We start from the raw sequence: 19,020 nt of genomic DNA, 5'->3' as shown, positions 1-19,020 counted from the left end.
AATTTTAAATTGTCTATATAACATTTAAAGCCAGGTGAAGCTTGGTTCAATAAATGATTTTCAATTAAGCGTGTGGCTTATTCTTCTTCTCTTTTTTTACTTTCTCTATAAAACCGAAAAAATATCAATATTAACATAGCTTACATAGCAACTAACTTATATTTTTGTTCTGCCTACAAGTCAATATCTAGCTAAGTTTTCCAACTACATTTCTTACATGAAAAAAAAAAATTACGAGAGTAAGAAAATAAATGTTGTGGCCGCATATATTTATTTGCACGAACATGAAATATTACAACAAGTAACGAATTTTATGGGAGTTTATTTTCAAGATATACCAGTTAGACGGTACGGTACGCATGCGTTTTTTTTTAAAAGCGAAAGCTCTCGTTGATTTTCTTTTTATATTTTTTTAACTAACTACGAAATAATCAAATTTTCTACTACCTTATTACTACACTTTAAGATCCGCAATCAAACGGTCGTGTTTAATTTTCATTAAAAAAAAGGAAAATCGAAACTAAAAATTTTTACCAAACCGGAATACAGTCATTTCGAATAGAAAATATTTTCAACAGAAAATTATGATCTGAATGACAGTCCTTCGAAATGTTTTAAGATATTTTCGAGGAAAGTTTGCTCTTAAAAATGATTCATTTTCACTGCAAAAAAGGAATGTGATGTACCAAAAATTGTAATTGACCAGAAAATTCCTATTTTAATTGTTTGAACTTTGGACAGAAACGAAAAAAAGAATATTTGTGCAACAAAAAAATCTGACAAAAAGGACAAAAAGTTTAAAAAAGAATTCTTATTCGTAACACACACACATAAAAATTAAGTGTAAAACATTGTTCGAAAAATGCAGCCTTTAAAACGATTCACACAATGCGGGAGCCTTACAATGTTGTTTTTAGTTTTTATTGTTCTATTTGGAGTTAGTTCAACAGCTTTAACAACATTCGGCAAAGCCAGTCCAAATGTACCACCTGCGGCTCCGACTCCACCCCCAGGTTAGTACGAATAAAAAAAATATTATTAATTTGATCGCTTTGCATATCTATAAGAACGGGTGTCGTGTTTGTTTAATTACTTTTCAATTCATTATAATTTAAAGTATATGACTTTTAATTGGCTATTTATTGAAGATTCGCCTTCGCTCTTATTTTATCAAACAACAAACAGTTTAATGTGCGTTCGACTAATTAATTACCAAGGAGTCTTTGTGAATATCAAATCTTCCTATGTGTACATCAGTGTTAAGAGGAACGATAATTCTGAAATATTGATTTCACTCGTTAATGCCGTCTTCTCATTTCACACTCTACAAATCATGCAATTTAACTTATCTTTAAAAACTCCCCATTGATTTAAAAGATTTTCATAAATTATGTGAATTTTCAATTTTCATGCTTATTTGAAGTCATTTTAACTACTTTCATAGCACGAAAATATTATTTCTGTCATTTACGCACAGAGTACACCAAACAATACTATGCTTTCACCACGGCAGAGTAGAGTAGACGAGGCAGGAGCGTTTGTTTTGACAAGGGATCAGTAGCCTTTATGTTTTGCGAATAAAAATTTTCAATTTATGTCAGTGTTCATTTGAGTTGATTTTCATGCAGTGCATTCCTTATTTGACGTTTCAAAAATGAACAGCTCCTGCCAGGTTTATTTTACTCTGCCGTACTTTCGCATATCGAATCTAAATATTGACAGCAATAACGAAAGTGATAAGGTCCAGCTAATATCATCCTTTTTTTGCAAAATGCATGTTAAAAGTGATGAAAATACTTGGGTTGGATTAATAATCGATTATTTCAACTTGATGAAACAACGAATCAATGAATAGCTTTTCGTAATTGTCTGTTCCATTTTACTCCATAAATTAACATTTTATTTTTATGGGTATACGCCTCGAAATAAACTTCAATTCCACTGAAAACAAAATATTTGAATAGGCAGCAATGTTCTTTTAGACTGTAAACTCCTCTACGTTGAAGATTTCTACGAAGCAAACACTTTGATTAAAAGCAACCTTCACTTGGCATCCTCGCATCCTTTTTGGAAAAAGTAAAAACATCGTTTGGTGTTGAAATGTGTTAACTTTAAATAAAAAATAGAAATGTTTGTGGTGATGAAACCTAGGTCCACCACAAACCTTTCTCTTTTTTGTTGTAGCCTAACACATTTCAACACCAAACGATGTTTTTTTGTTTTCCAAATGTAGACTACAAATGTGCCAAGTCAAGATTGCTCTTAAATGTGAAGTAAAACTTTTGAATGATTTTAAGTTACCGCTACTTTTATTACCTTCACAACTTCAGTTTGAATCTCTCATCTTACTCTCAAAAATAATAATAGTTTCTTCATGTGTGTGGTGTAATCATCCTTATTTTATTTTCTCAGAAGTCCATGAGAAAATGGAATTTTGTTGAGGCAAGAAAACTCCCACTTTCTCATGTCAACTGTAACTTATTTTGCTTTCAAAAATGTTATAAAGCTTGATCCGCACTTCGCTCCGTTTACTCAAGGTTTTCAAAAAAGAACAATGAAAACTATTCTCTTTCTTCATTGTTGCAGCGTAAAAACAGTGAGTAAAGAAAATGGAAAAAGGTATTCCTTCCCGGTCGATAGTTACAGCTTAATTTCCCAGTCGTAAACAAATTTGTGTATTAAAAGGAAAATACTTTCTTTCCAGAGAGAAAAACGTTTCCCGCACTTTTTCCATCAAGTCGAGTATTTAAACTTTGCTCTTGATGGAATTTCCTATTTTCTTTTATCATTTAGGGCAAACCAATTTACATCCACCAGCATACTTATCGAATTAATTACTTCTATTGATTTGAGTCGTATAAATTGATTGATGCAAAATCTTTTACAGAAGACCCGGGATCGATCCCCGGATGTGACAGTTTATCTTTCTCTTTTCAAATCTAGTTTTCAAAATGCGTATTCATGAAATTCTAGCTAAATAAACATCCAAAATCTTTTACTTCATTAAGACAAATCATATCTGATCGGTAATCCTTTACATATATGTGAGTAAGAGATGACTTCGATGCAGATGGTTAATACACCCCAGTTTTATCCCACTAACGAAACGAAAAGCTAAGAATAGTTTAACTAAATGATATGATAACAACTGACCAATCAATTGATTACCAGACATAAATTATGTATCTAGTCTTTCCGATGACAGATAAACATGAATACTCTCTTGTTTAACTAGTATTGCTTTAAGTGACATATTTACACCGTGACAATAACAAATTTGGAACATGTCCTTTCAACTGAGCTTGTTTATCTTTTATTGTCTGTTTGAGAAATTATTTTCCTATTTTAACTGTTTACAGTCCGTTTAACCATTGAAAAGCGTCTAATTGCATAAAATGTTAATAGGAGGTGAGTTATTGCCCGTCCAACTAAACACCCGTTGATCATACAAAAAGAAAAACTTTCCATAGTGGTGTCGTTTACCCGAGTAGAATCCGATTTCATTTGATTTTCAACAATGATAACAGAAAAGCACCTTCAAGACCTAAGGGCAAAAAATGAAAAACAATATGAAGTAAATATTTTCGTATTTATTTGAATGATTAATGTTGGTTGTTGGTTGTTGGTTAATGTTGAATGACACATTTGAATAATAAGCAAATTGTTTTAGTAAACCAAGGTAAGGGAAAAAAGCCTAGTTTTGGGCCAGTCAGTGTAAATGAACTATGGTGAAGTACACTGGTTATTAACCAGTGGTTTATCTTTTACTAGCCGTTTGTTAAATACTACAATTAAATCAAATAACAAGTTTGATAACTATCTATTGATGTATAGCTCTCTCGTCTCGTCTGTGTGTTAAAAATTTAGTCGATCCAAAATATTCCGTAGAGAAATATGGAAATACTCAAATTCCCGTAGTCATCTGCTCAGAACTCAATCAGTTCGAATTCTTACACATTCTTATGATCAATGACTTGTCGCTGAGTTGGATTTTTACGTTTAATATTTATTACTAAAAAATGATTTACTGATAAATAGCAAAAAAACACGAAAAGTAATTAATTTTTTGTTCACAAATTACTTCGTGCCAAGAAACATTTTGACTGTTTGGTATAGTGTTTGGTATGCTGTGTATAGTCAATTTACTTTCTTTTAGTTTTTCTACGTGTTGTATACACAGGCAAAACCCAAATAAATAACGGTTAACCGTATTTTCATCGACATTAACGATGAACTGGGTCAATCTTGCACGCATTGTTATGGAAATTTTTGATTCTCTTACGACAAATATTTGTTGTTTGTGACTATCGTTGTCTGATTTGAGAAAAACAAATTATGAGAAATAATTAGAAGGCCAATAAACAAACAAACTAATTGCATAGATCAGATACGCTTGATATCCTCGATTGTATCCTATTTCAATATTGTTTTTTTTTGATGATTTGCCATTAATTTGATAAGGCAAGGACAACAAGAAAATTAATTTACGGAAACAATTTATAAATACGCAATAATTGGACCGGTTGCCCACATGTATATCAGTCCCTCTTAAGGCCACGGTGTGGAACCTATGCCATTGTTACATTACATTATTTGTTCTACGACTTTTATGTCTTCACGCTCTAACACTGCTTATCGAGGATAATGACGTATAGAAAATCCAACTTGGTGTTAAACAGTATTTGAAAACAAATAAAATAACTTTGAAAACTAAAATTTCCGCACAAGGGAAATTTTAAAGAATTCGATTTGTCAGGTACTACAGTTCCTAAAGTCTTAATCTGTTACGGAAGGCAAATATTTGACTAGTATTATTATCGGGTCTACTACTTCTATCGATCAAAGTATTTTTATCTGTTGATTTCAAATCTCGTACTTGAATTTTTTTAACATTAATTTTACTAAAAAAGGGCCAGATTCCCCAGAGCTTGTCATTATTTTTGTCGTCGTTATCCATAACAGATGAATGGCCGTATGTGACAGGTTAAAGTAATAACAGTTTCTTGTATCGAGTAATATAACAATTTATCACATACGCGCGATGTTCGGATGTCAAAATTACTTAACTAGAAGTTTAATTGAAAAACTACACTTCAGGTCTATGTTGTTGTCTCGCTTTCGCTTATGTGATAAAATAGAGTACACACTTGTCACTATCAGTCTCGGAAAGCCTCGACTTCTTCGTGACAAGTGTGTAATATATATTAACATAGACAAAACGCGGTCTTATGACTGATTTGGGTTCTCGATCTAAATTGGAAAAGGTGGTAAAACCACTGAGAGACAACAATATTTAGAAAGCATTTGTATATTGCACTTTACAGTTCAGTAATCAATCAAACCTTGCAATCAACGTAAGATTATGCAGACATCAAATGCTAATCTATACTTTTCTCGTGTCAACCGCTGGCGCTGACACACTTGAAAAGTTTTATCACACCTAACACCTTGGCACAATTATCTGTACTGCCAACATTTTCGCCATGGTTTTTTATCCTTTTTCCAATGTCTTGCAACCTTCGCAGTGTATGTATACTTGACTCATTTCGTCTGTTCTTTTTCCATTATGTTCACGTAGGAGATTTTCACGATGTAAAAGAAATCATGAAAATTACTTTAATACCCTGAGAATACGTGCTCCTCTCTGCATGACAAAGACTGATTAATTTGAATTGCATAGCCATACACATCCTTTTTCCAAGTGTGGTAATGTGGTGTAATGTAATGCATAACGATGACGATTAAAATAGTTGTATGAGAATGTTATGTGTCTTCTCTCGTCAAAATTATGACGTGTCTATCCTAAAATCATACATCTAGCCGCTTCATTAACGATTTGTTTACAAATTTTCCGATTTGGTGCGAGATTGTATGCACCCATAATTGGGACCGTTTGTTGTAAAACTATATTTAGAAAATGAAATTTCCGGAAGAGAATTTGTAGAGAAAGAAGTTGAGAAGTCGTCTCTGAAACGTGTTTTAGCTGAATGTTTTTGTTACAAACATTCAACGAACGTGTTAATATTTGATTTAGTAAATTTGATGTATGTTTTCAGTCGTGTAAACTATGCTCAGAAATTGAATCTTTTAAAATGTATGCGAAATATTACGAAAACTGAACGGGCAAATATTTGACCAAATATTTTTCGTTTATTTTCAGCTAAGGGACGAGAATGCAGCTCACATAACGACTGTGGTTCACTTCAACAGACGAGTTGTGTAAGGGACTTGGACGACGATAAACTGCGGTGCCTGTGTGGCGATAATAAAGCCCCAATCAATGGACAGTGTACACCAAGTCAAAAAGGTAATGAACTCATTTTTCGTTAATTTACAGAGTTTTTTTTAGCTTTTTCTTCGGTATTTTACATTCAAGTGCCTAAATTCTTGACATAGTTGGGGATCTAACCTTAATAATGTTGTGAAGAGAGTGGGTGATCAAGTTTTAAACTCAAAATACGTTTCAACTCTGATATGAGAATATTATAAATTAAATGTTGCGATATAGTTAGGGCATTATCACTTATGATTTTAAATTTTGAACCCACGTAACGTCAATTAATGCTGTAAGAGCGCTGAATCTTCAAAGTGTAAAGTGTCCTATCAAGTTCGACAGTATATCAAAAGAAAAATTTTAATACGGTCTCTTTTGCCTGCGTGGAACTAAAGTAAGACGCATCTACGGCGTCAAATAAGAATAGGAACAGCATAGTTCTTTAGTGATCCAAGTATTAACATTGGCTTGTCAGCTGTCGGATTTGAAGGCTTTAGTGATTCGAACGACCGTATTTTATCGCTTGAGGCATAAATCATAAACAATGTCACGCAAGAATCGACGTCTTTCAAATCCGCCGTTCGTGTGGCAAATTAATTATTAATTAATTAAAAATGATTATACTTTCAACAACAAAAAATGTATGGAATGTCAGATGAGATTAACATACCACTACATCCCACATTCTCGTTCTAACACAGAAAATAAATTAATTTACTACCTTCCAACAACGTTGTCATAATTAGGCATACTCTTCAACTAAAATGGTTTCAATTTTATCGGAGAAAGGAGTTTCATTTAACAGTTATACGTTCAAAATGTCTTAAGACATACAGGCAATTATACATGTTGTTATATATACAGCATAGGTGTACATTTTTACCGAATAATTAAATCAAAATCATTAAACTACCACAAAGAATTGACCCACTTGAGTTATCTAACAAATCTAATCTATACAAATACACCTTGGCATTCTAAATATACAAAACTACATACTATCGTGAAGGTATATATGGTTAATTTAAAACAACCCTAAAATTTATGCTGTTCAAGAATTTTAGCCTGGTTTTATTTGAGGCCCACTATGCCATTTTATACACATTGAACTCTATATTATTACGTATGGTACGTATACAGCTAACTAACATGATATTGTACGCGAATGTTAGCTGGATAAAATAGTAGTAACTATTAATACATGTGTTGAACGTTGATGGAGTATGTGAATGTGCTAAGTACTTTAAATGTATTTAATAATTATTGCTTCTTCCTGCATGTTAATAAATAGTTTAGGAATGCAAATGAGAATGAGAAGGAAAGTTAGTTAAATTGGTTCGTTTTGGATGTGTGGTCTGAATTGGCTCATTCGGGTAAAATGTTATGAGAACATGCAGAAATTGAGTTGTTTTAATTGCAAATCATTAGCACTAAGTACAGTGAAATTTTTATGCGGCAGCCATAATCAGTTAGTTCGATTCGTTTCCAGATAGTTTAGGATTAATTGCATCCGAATCCTTCTGAAATCTACCTACATCCCACAAGAAGCTGGTTTCCCTAATTGTTTTACCTAAGAAAATGCTGACATTTGTTACGGTAATTGTTCTTAGAGCAATTATTTCACAAAATGACTCCGGTAGTTTTTCGCATACACATTATTACACAACATTATTTTCCTATGAAATATCCATTACGGTAAGGGTTTTTTTGCGGCTTTTCTTAGTTTTTCAATGTACACACACGGAATTTTGAAAACCGACACATTTTCTGTTTCTTGAGTTTTCGATTTCTCCATATAAAAATACATGCAAAGTTCACAAAAAACCACATATTCTCAATAATTTACCTTGCTGAGAAGTGTTAAAACGAGATTCTTTAAATTTTTCCCTAGGTCGCTAGGGTCCCTAGGTATGTTATAGCGAAAAGTGGAGCTTTCGTGTGAAGTTTGTTGATCTGAGACGAAGCCGTGACTTTTTATGTTTATCCCGAGTTTTATAATGGATCTGCATCATGTGATTTCCAAACAAATTCTCTTGTTTTCTTGAGAAATCAAAAGTATGTAAATAATATAGTATTAACTGGTTACCTTAAGTGTGACCGCTGCTCCGCTGAAATTAATAGCCTTCACTTGTTCGTTATTCTTGTAGTTTTTCTGATATATTTAAAAAAAAAGTCCATTTTGAAAAATGTGAAACAACAATAAGGACCACAAATGTGTTATCCTTTAATAAAAACAGATTTTCCCAACGCAGGCGAGAAAATATAGTCATTTTCTCTCTTCCGCTAAAACTTCGAAAACATTTGTTGTGAAAGATGTTGCGTTTACCGCGGGAAAAAAATTCGAAATTGCATTTTCTCGGGTGACCTGTTTGTTGAACATCCTAAGAATGCAATTTCCAACTTTTTCCCACGGTTTGACGAGTTCTGGGAAAAGTAAGTTTGCTCACTGCTCACTGCTCACTTTTCTCAGAGCTTTTCTCTATTGAACGCTAACTGTAGCTACACATATAGCAACACGAAAGAGACCTAATTCAATATTTTTTGATTTAGTGTTAAACTTTAATTAGATCAGTTTCGCGTCGCTATGTGTAGCTGGAGTAACATGTTCGTGGTCATTATTGTGATCTTACATTTTCCGTAACGTATTTTTCTAAAAATATATCTTCAAAACTATTGTATTTTAAACCCATAAATGTAGACTTATACAGAACATATATACTTGCTCTTCAGCTTCGTTTGATGTCGTTGTTCATTTTTAAAATAAATATTACAGCACTTCGTCACATGTGTACGGAAACCAGCCAATGTGATGAGGATCTGATATGCATTCCGGACAATTCTACAAAAACGACTTCATTCAATCGAAATTCGAACTCCAATTTTCCACAACCACAAGTCAAACTTTGCTTGTGCGACGATGCTAAGGGTCTTGTGGAAGATGTCAAAGACAACCGTTGTAACGGTACGTAAAAAATAAAAAAACTATTTATTTATGAACCAAAAAATAATTCACATAAAATAAAGTAACACCTGACATCATCCCACCCGCACCCTATGAAATAATTCTTTTTTCACGGATTTAGCGTGAAAAATGAATTAATTTTACATTCAAAGGTTCTTCTTTACATTTTTTTTAATACCTTCCCAGGTGGTATTCAGTTAGTGACTGGCATATTCATTCCACTGACATCATTACTTGTTGGATCAATTTTGGCAAAAAATCGTTTTCATTAATCAAACTGGTTAACAAAAAAAAAACAATTTGACGTTTTCCTTTTTTTCCCTTTTCCACATGAAATTAAGTTTAATTTTAGATGTTGTAAAAAAAATCAAATCAAAATAAAAAAGGAAAAATGATTTCATTTCATTTCATTTTAGAATTTTATGACTTTTTACATTAAAAGTAAATTAAACGAATGTTCTACATGTATAAGTAGTGCCTGTGCTCTTCAATTATATAATTATTATATTATTATATGCAGTACCTACCTTTACACAAATTGAAATTTATAATAAAAACAAACAAAACAAAAATTATTAGCTTATAAATCCATGTTAGAGGAAAAAAAACAACAACAAAAATATGTTTCGGAATGTTCTTAAATATAATTGTCATTATTAAAAACTAAATGTAAATTTAATTAAAAGAAGAAAAAAATAACTAAAAATTTATAGTATACGTGTAAGTTTTATATCCATATGTTTTCAACTTTTAAAAACGTAAAGCGCCTTTTAATGAATACAATAAAATCAATTTAAAATGTTTCAAACCAAAAAAATAATGATATTCGATCAATTTTTAGTCCCCCCATTTAATATTAAAAATAGATGTCCACGTTTGCCTTACCCCCTCCCCCAACCAGGGCCTATTTCCAGAAAATTAAATTCCTAAAAATTCCATAACTTTTCTATCTGCCACAAAAAAAAATTAGAATGTTAACTGTGCAGAACAATTTTACAAGACAGCTGAATACTACGTTCCGCATATATATATATACATTTTACATACGCACCACACTAAGTGCAGCTAAGATGTACATTGTACTGCTATGTTAACAATTGTACTTGTACCGAGTTTGTACAGTATAGCAGTACATATTGCGTGGTAGTTAAGTAGTACTATTGTACTATTGAGCTATACAATGTACAATATAGAAGGGAATGATGCCCTGCTCAGCTGAATATTAATGCATTTTAGTTGCAAGTATATACTGCTACGTTACACATTTGTACTTGTCCCGATTAAAAAAAAAATGTTCAGCTGTGCTGAATATAGTTTTTTTTTTGGTGTGTCGTCTTTACTAAAAACAAAAACCGATACATCGACGCACCTCCGATATTTTTCGGATCTTTCGGGTATTTTCAATGTGTCGGAGCTAGGCCGATTACTTTGGGCTAGCATTTTATAAGATTCAACAGAAAAAGTAATTTTGGAAATTTTAGAAATTAAATTCCTTAAAATAGACCGTGCACCCATTGAATCATTAGCATCCAAATTAACAATTTCTATGAGTTGTGTGGTATAGAAAGCTTATTACAAATTATTATTCTTTGTCACAAAAAAAGATTTGCTATCATTGCAATGAGAACAAAAAAGCTAAAGAAAACTTAATAAAAATAGATAGCTAAAAACTGTTAGGTAGTTAGTTACTAGGCGAGTATATATATGTTTCTACATTGGAAGGACTACGCAGATGCACTATAGCACATGAGCCAACTTACCAATGATAACAAGTTATTAGTCATCTGTTCAAACGAGAAAATGCTTAGAGAATTATAACAATAACTTCCAATTTGTAGGTCGACATTATGAGCTATAATGCATTTGCGAAGGCCTTTTATTTATATTGAATAGTACTTATATACATTAAGTGATCACTATATAAATCAACTAAAAATATTCAATCAATTTATTCGTTTTAACTGTAATTCCTTGAAAACAGTGATAAAATTACATTGTTTCCGATTGGAAAGTGTGAAAATATATATAAAACAAAACCTTTATTGAAAAAAAGTCCGTCCATTCACCTATATTAAAAACAAAAGAAAAGAAACAAAACCAGAAAATTATGTCCTAGAACAATTTTTCATTTGATAAAATTTTAACAAAAATTAATCTTATTAAGTGTTTCAGTCGAGAGAATTTGTATTTTAATTTTATTAATCGTTTAGAATTTGGTGTAAAGTTTATTTGAATAAATATTTAATTTTGAAAGTATATGACTAAGTTTGCAATTTTTATGCTAACAATAGGAAACCTCCGTTGGCGAAGAGCGAGAGCTTATTAAGAATGCAATTATGTGAAAATAAATTTGTCTTGAGGAAATAGCGATGGGCAAACCACTCGATTTGCAACTCATTTTCAACTCTTTTTTTTTGCCTTCAACTCCGATGCAACTCTTTTTTTTTATCGCGTGCAACTCTTTGCAACTCTTTTTCTGTGCAACTCTTTTGCAACTCATTTGCCACTCTTTTCGTATTCAACTTGCTTTCATTCAAAAAATGTAAAAAAAAATCAACATTTGTTAAAAACAAAAAAAAAATGTAAAAACGTTCAAATTTACCGATAAAGATTTAGAGAACGTCAGATTTTTTTAACGCTAAATGCCACACACTAACGCTAACGCTAAATTCGTACGCTAATGGCAAATGGCGACGATAAAGGCAAATGTCAACGATAAAGGCAAAATGTATTAGTTGTAAGAAAAATGGATATGTTTTATATCCAAAATTCGGTTGGTTTAATTTCTCGTGGGAATTTTGAAAAGTTGAAACGAAATGTAAAGAGTAGAATCTTCGAAAGCGTGAGTTTGATTCTTTTCATCAGTTGAATTAGAAGTCGTTGTAAAATATGAATTGTAATCATCGGTAAGAAATAAAAAGACTGGCAGCAATTGAGTTCCTATATACTGTGATTGAATTCGTTGATATGGATTTTCCTCTATTATCGTTGTTTCTAAGTACCGATAAAAATATTCAATGGGTCCGATAAGGGTAAAATTTACAACGATTATCGGTAAATTATCGGCAAATCCCATTGATATCAACGATGTCGATTGTAAAATCAATGAGCGGACATTAAAATTTAATTTTTCTTCTCTTGAGTGTTCTACTATTGTCAAAAACGAGCATATAAGCATAAGCATTACTCTCAAGAGAGTACTGAAAGTAGACAGTGTAATATCTAAATTTTGGCACTGTAAAAATTTGGAAAAAGTTTTCAAGCCAAATAGTACTCTGCTGACAGCTGTCACTCAAAGCACTTTTGCGTTGATTTGCGAAGTGCGTTGATTTGATCAAAGGCTGTAGAGTGTTGAAAGGGAATGTCAAAAAGATTATGACCCTAACTAAATGAACTGGTTTATTCTTATTTAACTGGACTTTTACATACAAATTTTGACATATTGAGACTAGTTGAATAATTTTCTTTTTTCTCTATTTTGTTGCTCTTTTAACACTAATAAAGTTCAGTGAACAGTGTTCACTATTTGTAGTTCAAGTAATCGTTTCGCGTGCAACTCTGATGCAACTCTTTTTTTTCGCGTGCAATTCTTTGCAACTCATTTGCAACTCTTTTGAACGGTTTGCCCCTAGGGAAATATTCATATGCAAACGAAGAGCATGCGATTGTTTGGAACTTCTTTAATTAGCGAACTGGCGATGCTGCGGGCTACCGGACATCGCAGTGCTTTTTTTTTAATTTTTGTATAGTCGGGGGCAGTGAAATTTCAGCATGAATTCGCTCAACTGTTTTTCAGCTAACCACAAAAAATAGAGATCTGACATTCATAATTTGTTCATGCCTTGGGCATAAATCAATGAAAAGTGCGTATACAACATCTGTTGTGGACGGTTTAATTATAGGCACTTTCGCTTGTCACCCTCGCTTCGTTAGGGCCAAGGCTGTAAAGTTTACAGCCTTGGTTAGGGCTACAACTCGCGAAATTGCCTAAAATATACCGTCCACCACCACCACAGATACGTAAATAACTATTATGCAATTCAGTGATGATACTTGCAACTTACGTAACAAAGCACGGTGGGGTTGAACAAAACTTAAATAGAGTCGCGACACCACCTCTGACTTTTTTTTATATTCTTATTGAGGAACTCGAGTACTATAAGGAACCACTTCAGTTCGCAAAATTTTCCAGCCGTTTCGGAGAACCGGCACTCATGGCCGTGCGGGACCGACGAGTCAATTTGAATACAGATTGTTATCGCAACTGATAGAGGGACTAATTCTAAGTTAATTCGTATGGAAATGGCTCCCCTCGACAACTTGACCACGTAGCTACAGCCAGCTAAAGTCGAAAATTCGACATCTTTGAACAGTAATATGTCTAAGACGAAGAAAGTTTGAAACTCTTTGAATGGCGATATTGGTAGAGGTTTCCATGCTCCATTAAACGCCGAGAATGGATTTTACAAAATTTGTCTGAATTGTACAATATTTGAAAAATTTTATTTTCACCATCCTCGGCGAAACTAGGACTCATCTGCAATACACACGTTGCCCCTTTCTGTAACAAAACAATAATGCCTGATCAGCCTGCAGTCTAAACTTTACAACGAGTATCTGTTACGACATTTTGTTTGTAGCATGGTCACTCTACGACGAAATTTTCAATTTACTGTCTATCTTCAAGTGCCCGTTCCTTTAGAATGAGTGGAATTGTTATACATTCTTCATAAATAAGTGGTATAAGTTATTTGCAGCATTTCTTACATTAATTACGTGTATGTGGAGTCGGTTAAAGCTGATTTCGCTAGCCATTAGAGGAAATTTACCCTAAACATATTTGTAAAGTAAAAAAATGCAAGTTATGTATCGATATCGGTTCATACATAACACGAAAGTCTATGTACATAATGCGAAAGTCAAATCTTGTCAAGATGTTTACTTCGATCAAAATTGAACAAACCGTGCGCCAATGCGTTAACATGTTAACATACAAAGTTGACGACGAATAATTCAAATAACTTTTTTAGCACTTGTTCCGATTTAACTCTTATCAGAAGTGGAAAAACAAGCAACGAGCAACCTAAACTAGAATCTATTTGATTTTAACTATTTTTTTAATTTTACTTTGGTTAAATAAATTTTAGGTTCGTAATTTTTACTTGAATTCTACTGAGCTTTTTGATTCACAAATTACTACATTATGTTCGGTTGTTTCTTTATACTTTTCTGTACGAAGTCATTTCATGATCTTTCATGCCAAAAGCCCAATATAATAAGCTTTCACCACTTGTGATAACCAGTGGGAAAAGGATAGCTGTTCAACAGCTGCTGTTGGTACGTCAACGGTCATTTTATTTATTGTCAGCTTCTGTAATCGAGACCATACATTAGCCAGAGCTAACATAGCTTACGCCGACTCGTACGAAACACCTATTCGTATCAAAAGCCTATAATGTGAAACTCATCATCTCTCATTTCATTCTCTGTTCTGCTGAAAACCTATTTGCCCGTTAAGATCACTTACATTATCCATTCTTTTCCTTGTTACCATGTACGAAGAAATTGCCGGAGGCAATATCGACAGCCCCGTACGAAATCAAATTTCATAAATTCATATTTATAAACCGCTATATTTACCTATATTTCACTGTAAATAAGCATTTTCTAGATAAATATGCTATTTTATAGCTGAAAAGAGATATATATGCATGTATGACCACATATGGTATGCCTGAAACATCCCACACACATAACCAATTCTCATCAGAAATACTCTAAGTACCATTTTTTTCAAGATATATCACTTTTAATAAAGTTTACTCGAGATATTGACAAAATACTCCACGTTCACTGTACGGCCGAGTAGCCAGATATGAGCTCACTCCAAGAGACCTAGCTCACGTTCTGGTGAACTAAATTTCATAAACATTTTTTTTCCCTCATTGGTACGATCAGTACCTATCTAGTAAAGCAAAAAGCGTCTAAATCCGTTCGAAATTGGACGACTTACAAGCAAAAACTGCTTGCCGCCATGTACCTGGTTCAAACCAAGGGTTCACTCAGAAGTCGGTCATCCAATTTCATAAACTTTTTTTTTGTCGGGAGAATATCGTCCAAAAAAATCTTCAGAATTCCCTGCAGTTCTGTAGTTCTAGGGTAGGGAAGACAGTGGACCACGAAGACGTGACTTATTTTTAGGAACTGACCTCTGGTGACTTCAAACTTGTTAAAAGTTCAAATGTTAGCCGAAAAAATTGCCAAAAACGTGAGAAATGTCTAGTGTCTAGAACAAAGAAGAGCTAGAAACGTAAGGATTCGACAAAATTTTGGGTGGGTTACTCCATAAACAGTCACAAAAATTATTTCATCCTGGAACGGGACCAATAAAATAGTTATGTCACACGAAAATGCTTTCTAAATAAATATTTTCATAGGGAAAACTATAAATATCCCAAATTATAGCTACCTATCTTTTATTGATCTAGAAAAAACTTGAAAAATCCTTATATGGACATACATGACTTTCCCAGGTCATATCTCAGGCTCCCGAACATAGATCATGCCCGGCCGGCTGAAATCAGAAGTACTTGAATATAGCTTTCGAATGACACCACTTTTATGAAAAATAAATTCGAAATGGCCAGGGAAATTGGCTTCAAAGTTGATGAATTTTTCGGGACACTTTTTAGGTGAACCCTAATAACGACTCCATTCCAACTCCTCTAAAAAAAAGTTCTTCCATGAAATATCTGTAATGAGTCATACTTTCCAGAACAGAAGAAATTTTTCAAAAAACCATTGTATTTTCGGAGATATCCAACTTTGAAGGTTTTAATATGAATGGCTTTTCCGGCCGGAAAAACGATTTTCCATTTTCCGGAAAAAAATTTTGTTCCACAACTTTTCGTGGCAAACAACATGGAACAAAGAAAAATCTTAAAGAACTTTAGGCGCACGGAATTACACAAGTACCTGGACTATAAGCACTTATTGGGCCACAGCTCGGGAGGGGTTGACCCAAAATCATACATCTTCGAACTAGCCTCTCTTTTGACATTACCAAAGGGGAAAAAAGAATTTTGAAAATCGTGTGTGGTTTACTCAAGTCATCGTGCAGAGAGACGGCCTTTTTTCGATGATATTGCATCTATAGACAACCACAATAGGTTTCCTCTTACTCAGGGAGTACAGATGTTACATGTTACATGTTCGTACGGGTCTAAAAAAAACCTGGAATAGGCACGGACATTTGAAAGATAAATGCACGGAAGTAAAGTGACCGTTCATTTTCTGATTTCGAATGTAAAAAAACTAGTTCCCTTTCTATCCAGGAATTAATTTACTTTACTTCCAATATACCTTTATCCCCGAATACTCGGTTTGAACCCTTCCAGTAATAAATGGAAACGTTAAGTTGATTAACCGTACATGATGACGAGTGAGTAACTTTCGAAAGTGTTTCCTCCGCTTCATATGAATATTGACATCCATACCTGACGACTATGCTATAAGTCATTGACCACTTTGGCGAAAATCATCAGCAACGAGTGGAGTTCATTTCCCCGTTTTATAACAATAAAAAATGTGAAACTAATGACGTAAAAGCTAAAATATTGAGCTGGGAGACTTGACCAACGAATTGTGAGGCAGAGTCTATTATTGGTAAATTTATTTATCGGTTTTACCGAATTTATGTTTCGATAAATTTCGGTTCTTAAACACTTGCGAATCTCATGTGCAAATTATTTACTTCGTGGTTTGAGATATTGCTACAAATTTCTGGGATTACTCATTTTAACTGCTGCTGCCGCCGGTGTTTTACTAGGGTGGTAGGGTCCGTATGAGCAATTGAAAATTCACAAAATATACCAGAATACGAATGATGGCAAACGTAATTTACTTCGGTTAATTTGTCGATGTAACCAGTGCAATAATATCTACAATACTTTTTCGGACACACACACGCACGCAGGAACAAACAATTGGTCTTTTTTCATCCAAAATCACTCTGCTATTAGACAATTGTTAGAGTTACACAAAGACTAATTGTCTTGATCATTAATGTCGTCCATTTGATCAAGAAATTGCTGTTTCGTCTGCACTGGGAGGCATCGAAGAAGTTCGGTTAGTCGAGCATTGAATTCTTGGAGCGTGATAGGTTCGGTTGTTTGTAAGGAATAATGATCTGTGTGTTCATGATACACAACAAACAATTTTGGCAGTTCCATACCGCAGGCGAAATGATAAATCATTGGCGTTCCTCTAAAAGACTTGAGGATTTGAATCATAGTATCACTGGCAGGACGTAAGGACATTCCATTCGGCGTGGTGAAGAGTGTTCCCTCCGCTACTGGTTGTACAAATCCTTTTTCATCCAATTTCAAGTCGAACGATGTTCTTGCCTTAGCAATTTGACTGTCGTAGTCGCGTAAAGCCACTGGCAGTTTGGGTTGGATTCTGTACAGTGTAAGTGGAAGCCTTGTATACCTTTTCATTGTTCTCACTTCAATCTAAAAAGGGAATGAGGTGGTGGATTAATTCGACATAATTGACGAGCAATCCGAGCAAACGTCGTACTGGTATTTGCAGACAAGACTTAATTCGAATAGCATATGACAACTAAGCCAAGCAGCAGTGTTTCCAATTACTAATAGAATTTTTTTTTAATGGTTGAAGAACATAAACCGAAATAATTAATTCTATTTTTTATACCTGCCGATTAGAGTCACTCTACAGCCTGCCGATTTAAAGAATGACTTTGTAAGAGTCATGAGTGACACGAGTGACATGAGTACATTACGTACATTATATTGAATGTACGCAACCAAATCAAGTCGAGACACAGCAGACAGTAGTGCTTCATTTTCGCTCGAAATATTTGAATATTTAAAAATTGATTTATAGTGTATAGCGTAGCGTATACGTTACATGTTGAAGACTGCTTGTTTTTGTGCGACACGCGAAATCGTCGGAAATCACTGTCTTCAACGTAATTTTAAAACGTATCTATGCTTCTTTAAAGTATTACAAGAAAATTATGTTACAAAATTATTTGCAACATGAGTGTCTTTATAAACTTACTCGCTAGCTTAAAAGTTTTGTAAAGTTCAAAGAAGAAGAAGAAAGACAGACGAGACATCAAATTCTGCCAACTTAATATGAAACTGAGATTGGCTCGTGCGGTGTATGTATTTTCAGTGTTAGCCCCATACGGAAGTTCACTATTTCACGAGGGGGAAACAGCAAGAGCGAATGGTGGGACAGGCTGTATTCGCCATTGGAGCGAATGAAGGGAAATATGAACAAATGACTGGAACGAACGACGGTAAATTTTAAGCGAATGAAGGGAAAATATGAGCAAATGGAGGGAAAATGTGAGAGAATGAATGGAGAATAAGAGCGAACGACATGCGAATGGCGGTGCGACAGGATTTTCCGTTGTTGTTTCCCCTCGCTATTTCATGTATCTTTTTTGACATTAGATGCATGTGTACCCTGCAAAAATTACCGAAATTCACGCAAGCAGGTTGAATTTCTTTACTTTTGTCCCTTGTGATCCAAATAACTATTCAATGCTTCCTTGTATGAAAATGACGCTACGTTAGAAAGACTTGCGCGCGCCATCTAGGTATCGTTTCTTTGCGTGAGATAGTACATTGAATGACAAGGGGCGAAAGTAAAAAAATTCAACCGTGTGCGAGAGTTGGAGCCCGCGCCGAAGGCAAGGGCTCTAATCGCACAGGTTGAATTTTTTTACTTTTGCCCCGAGTCGTTCATACTA

General features: G+C 33.8%; 1 protein-coding gene and 2 long non-coding RNA genes across 4 annotated transcripts; 1 reads left to right on the top strand and 2 right to left on the bottom strand.

The window, feature by feature from the left end:
• The first annotated feature begins 451 nt into the window (after positions 1–451).
• Positions 452–11,521, top strand: LOC119067892. Of its 2 annotated transcripts, none has more exons than XM_037171179.1 (4): positions 452–1,013; positions 6,161–6,307; positions 9,048–9,236; positions 9,423–11,518. In XM_037171179.1, the coding sequence occupies exons 1-4, from the start codon at positions 863–865 to the stop codon at positions 9,506–9,508; spliced, it is 573 nt and encodes a 190-aa protein (XP_037027074.1). In that variant the 5' UTR covers positions 452–862; the 3' UTR covers positions 9,509–11,518. The 2 variants fall into 2 exon arrangements, with proteins under 2 accessions (XP_037027074.1, XP_037027075.1); XM_037171180.1 differs by lacking the exon at positions 452–1,013 and adding an exon at positions 6,000–6,094 and having other exon boundaries at positions 9,423–11,521.
• Positions 8,214–14,945, bottom strand: LOC119067901. Its single transcript, XR_005086062.1, has 3 exons — positions 14,642–14,945; positions 11,269–11,273; positions 8,214–8,244 (listed from the first exon to the last, which is right to left on the bottom strand). It is a non-coding gene; the product is annotated as an uncharacterized LOC119067901 (long non-coding RNA).
• Positions 14,946–17,117: 2,172 nt separating this feature from the next.
• Positions 17,118–18,015, bottom strand: LOC119067898. The gene is made up of 3 exons (XR_005086059.1): positions 17,952–18,015; positions 17,817–17,886; positions 17,118–17,749 (listed from the first exon to the last, which is right to left on the bottom strand). It is a non-coding gene; the product is annotated as an uncharacterized LOC119067898 (long non-coding RNA).
• Positions 18,016–19,020: the final 1,005 nt, after the last annotated feature.

The sequence above is a fragment of the Bradysia coprophila genome, assembly GCF_014529535.1.
Source record: "Bradysia coprophila strain Holo2 chromosome X unlocalized genomic scaffold, BU_Bcop_v1 contig_130, whole genome shotgun sequence".
NCBI lineage: Eukaryota > Metazoa > Arthropoda > Insecta > Diptera > Sciaridae > Bradysia > Bradysia coprophila.
The sequence above is the reverse complement of the archived record's forward strand: the minus strand, read 5'-3'. Positions and strand labels throughout refer to the sequence as shown.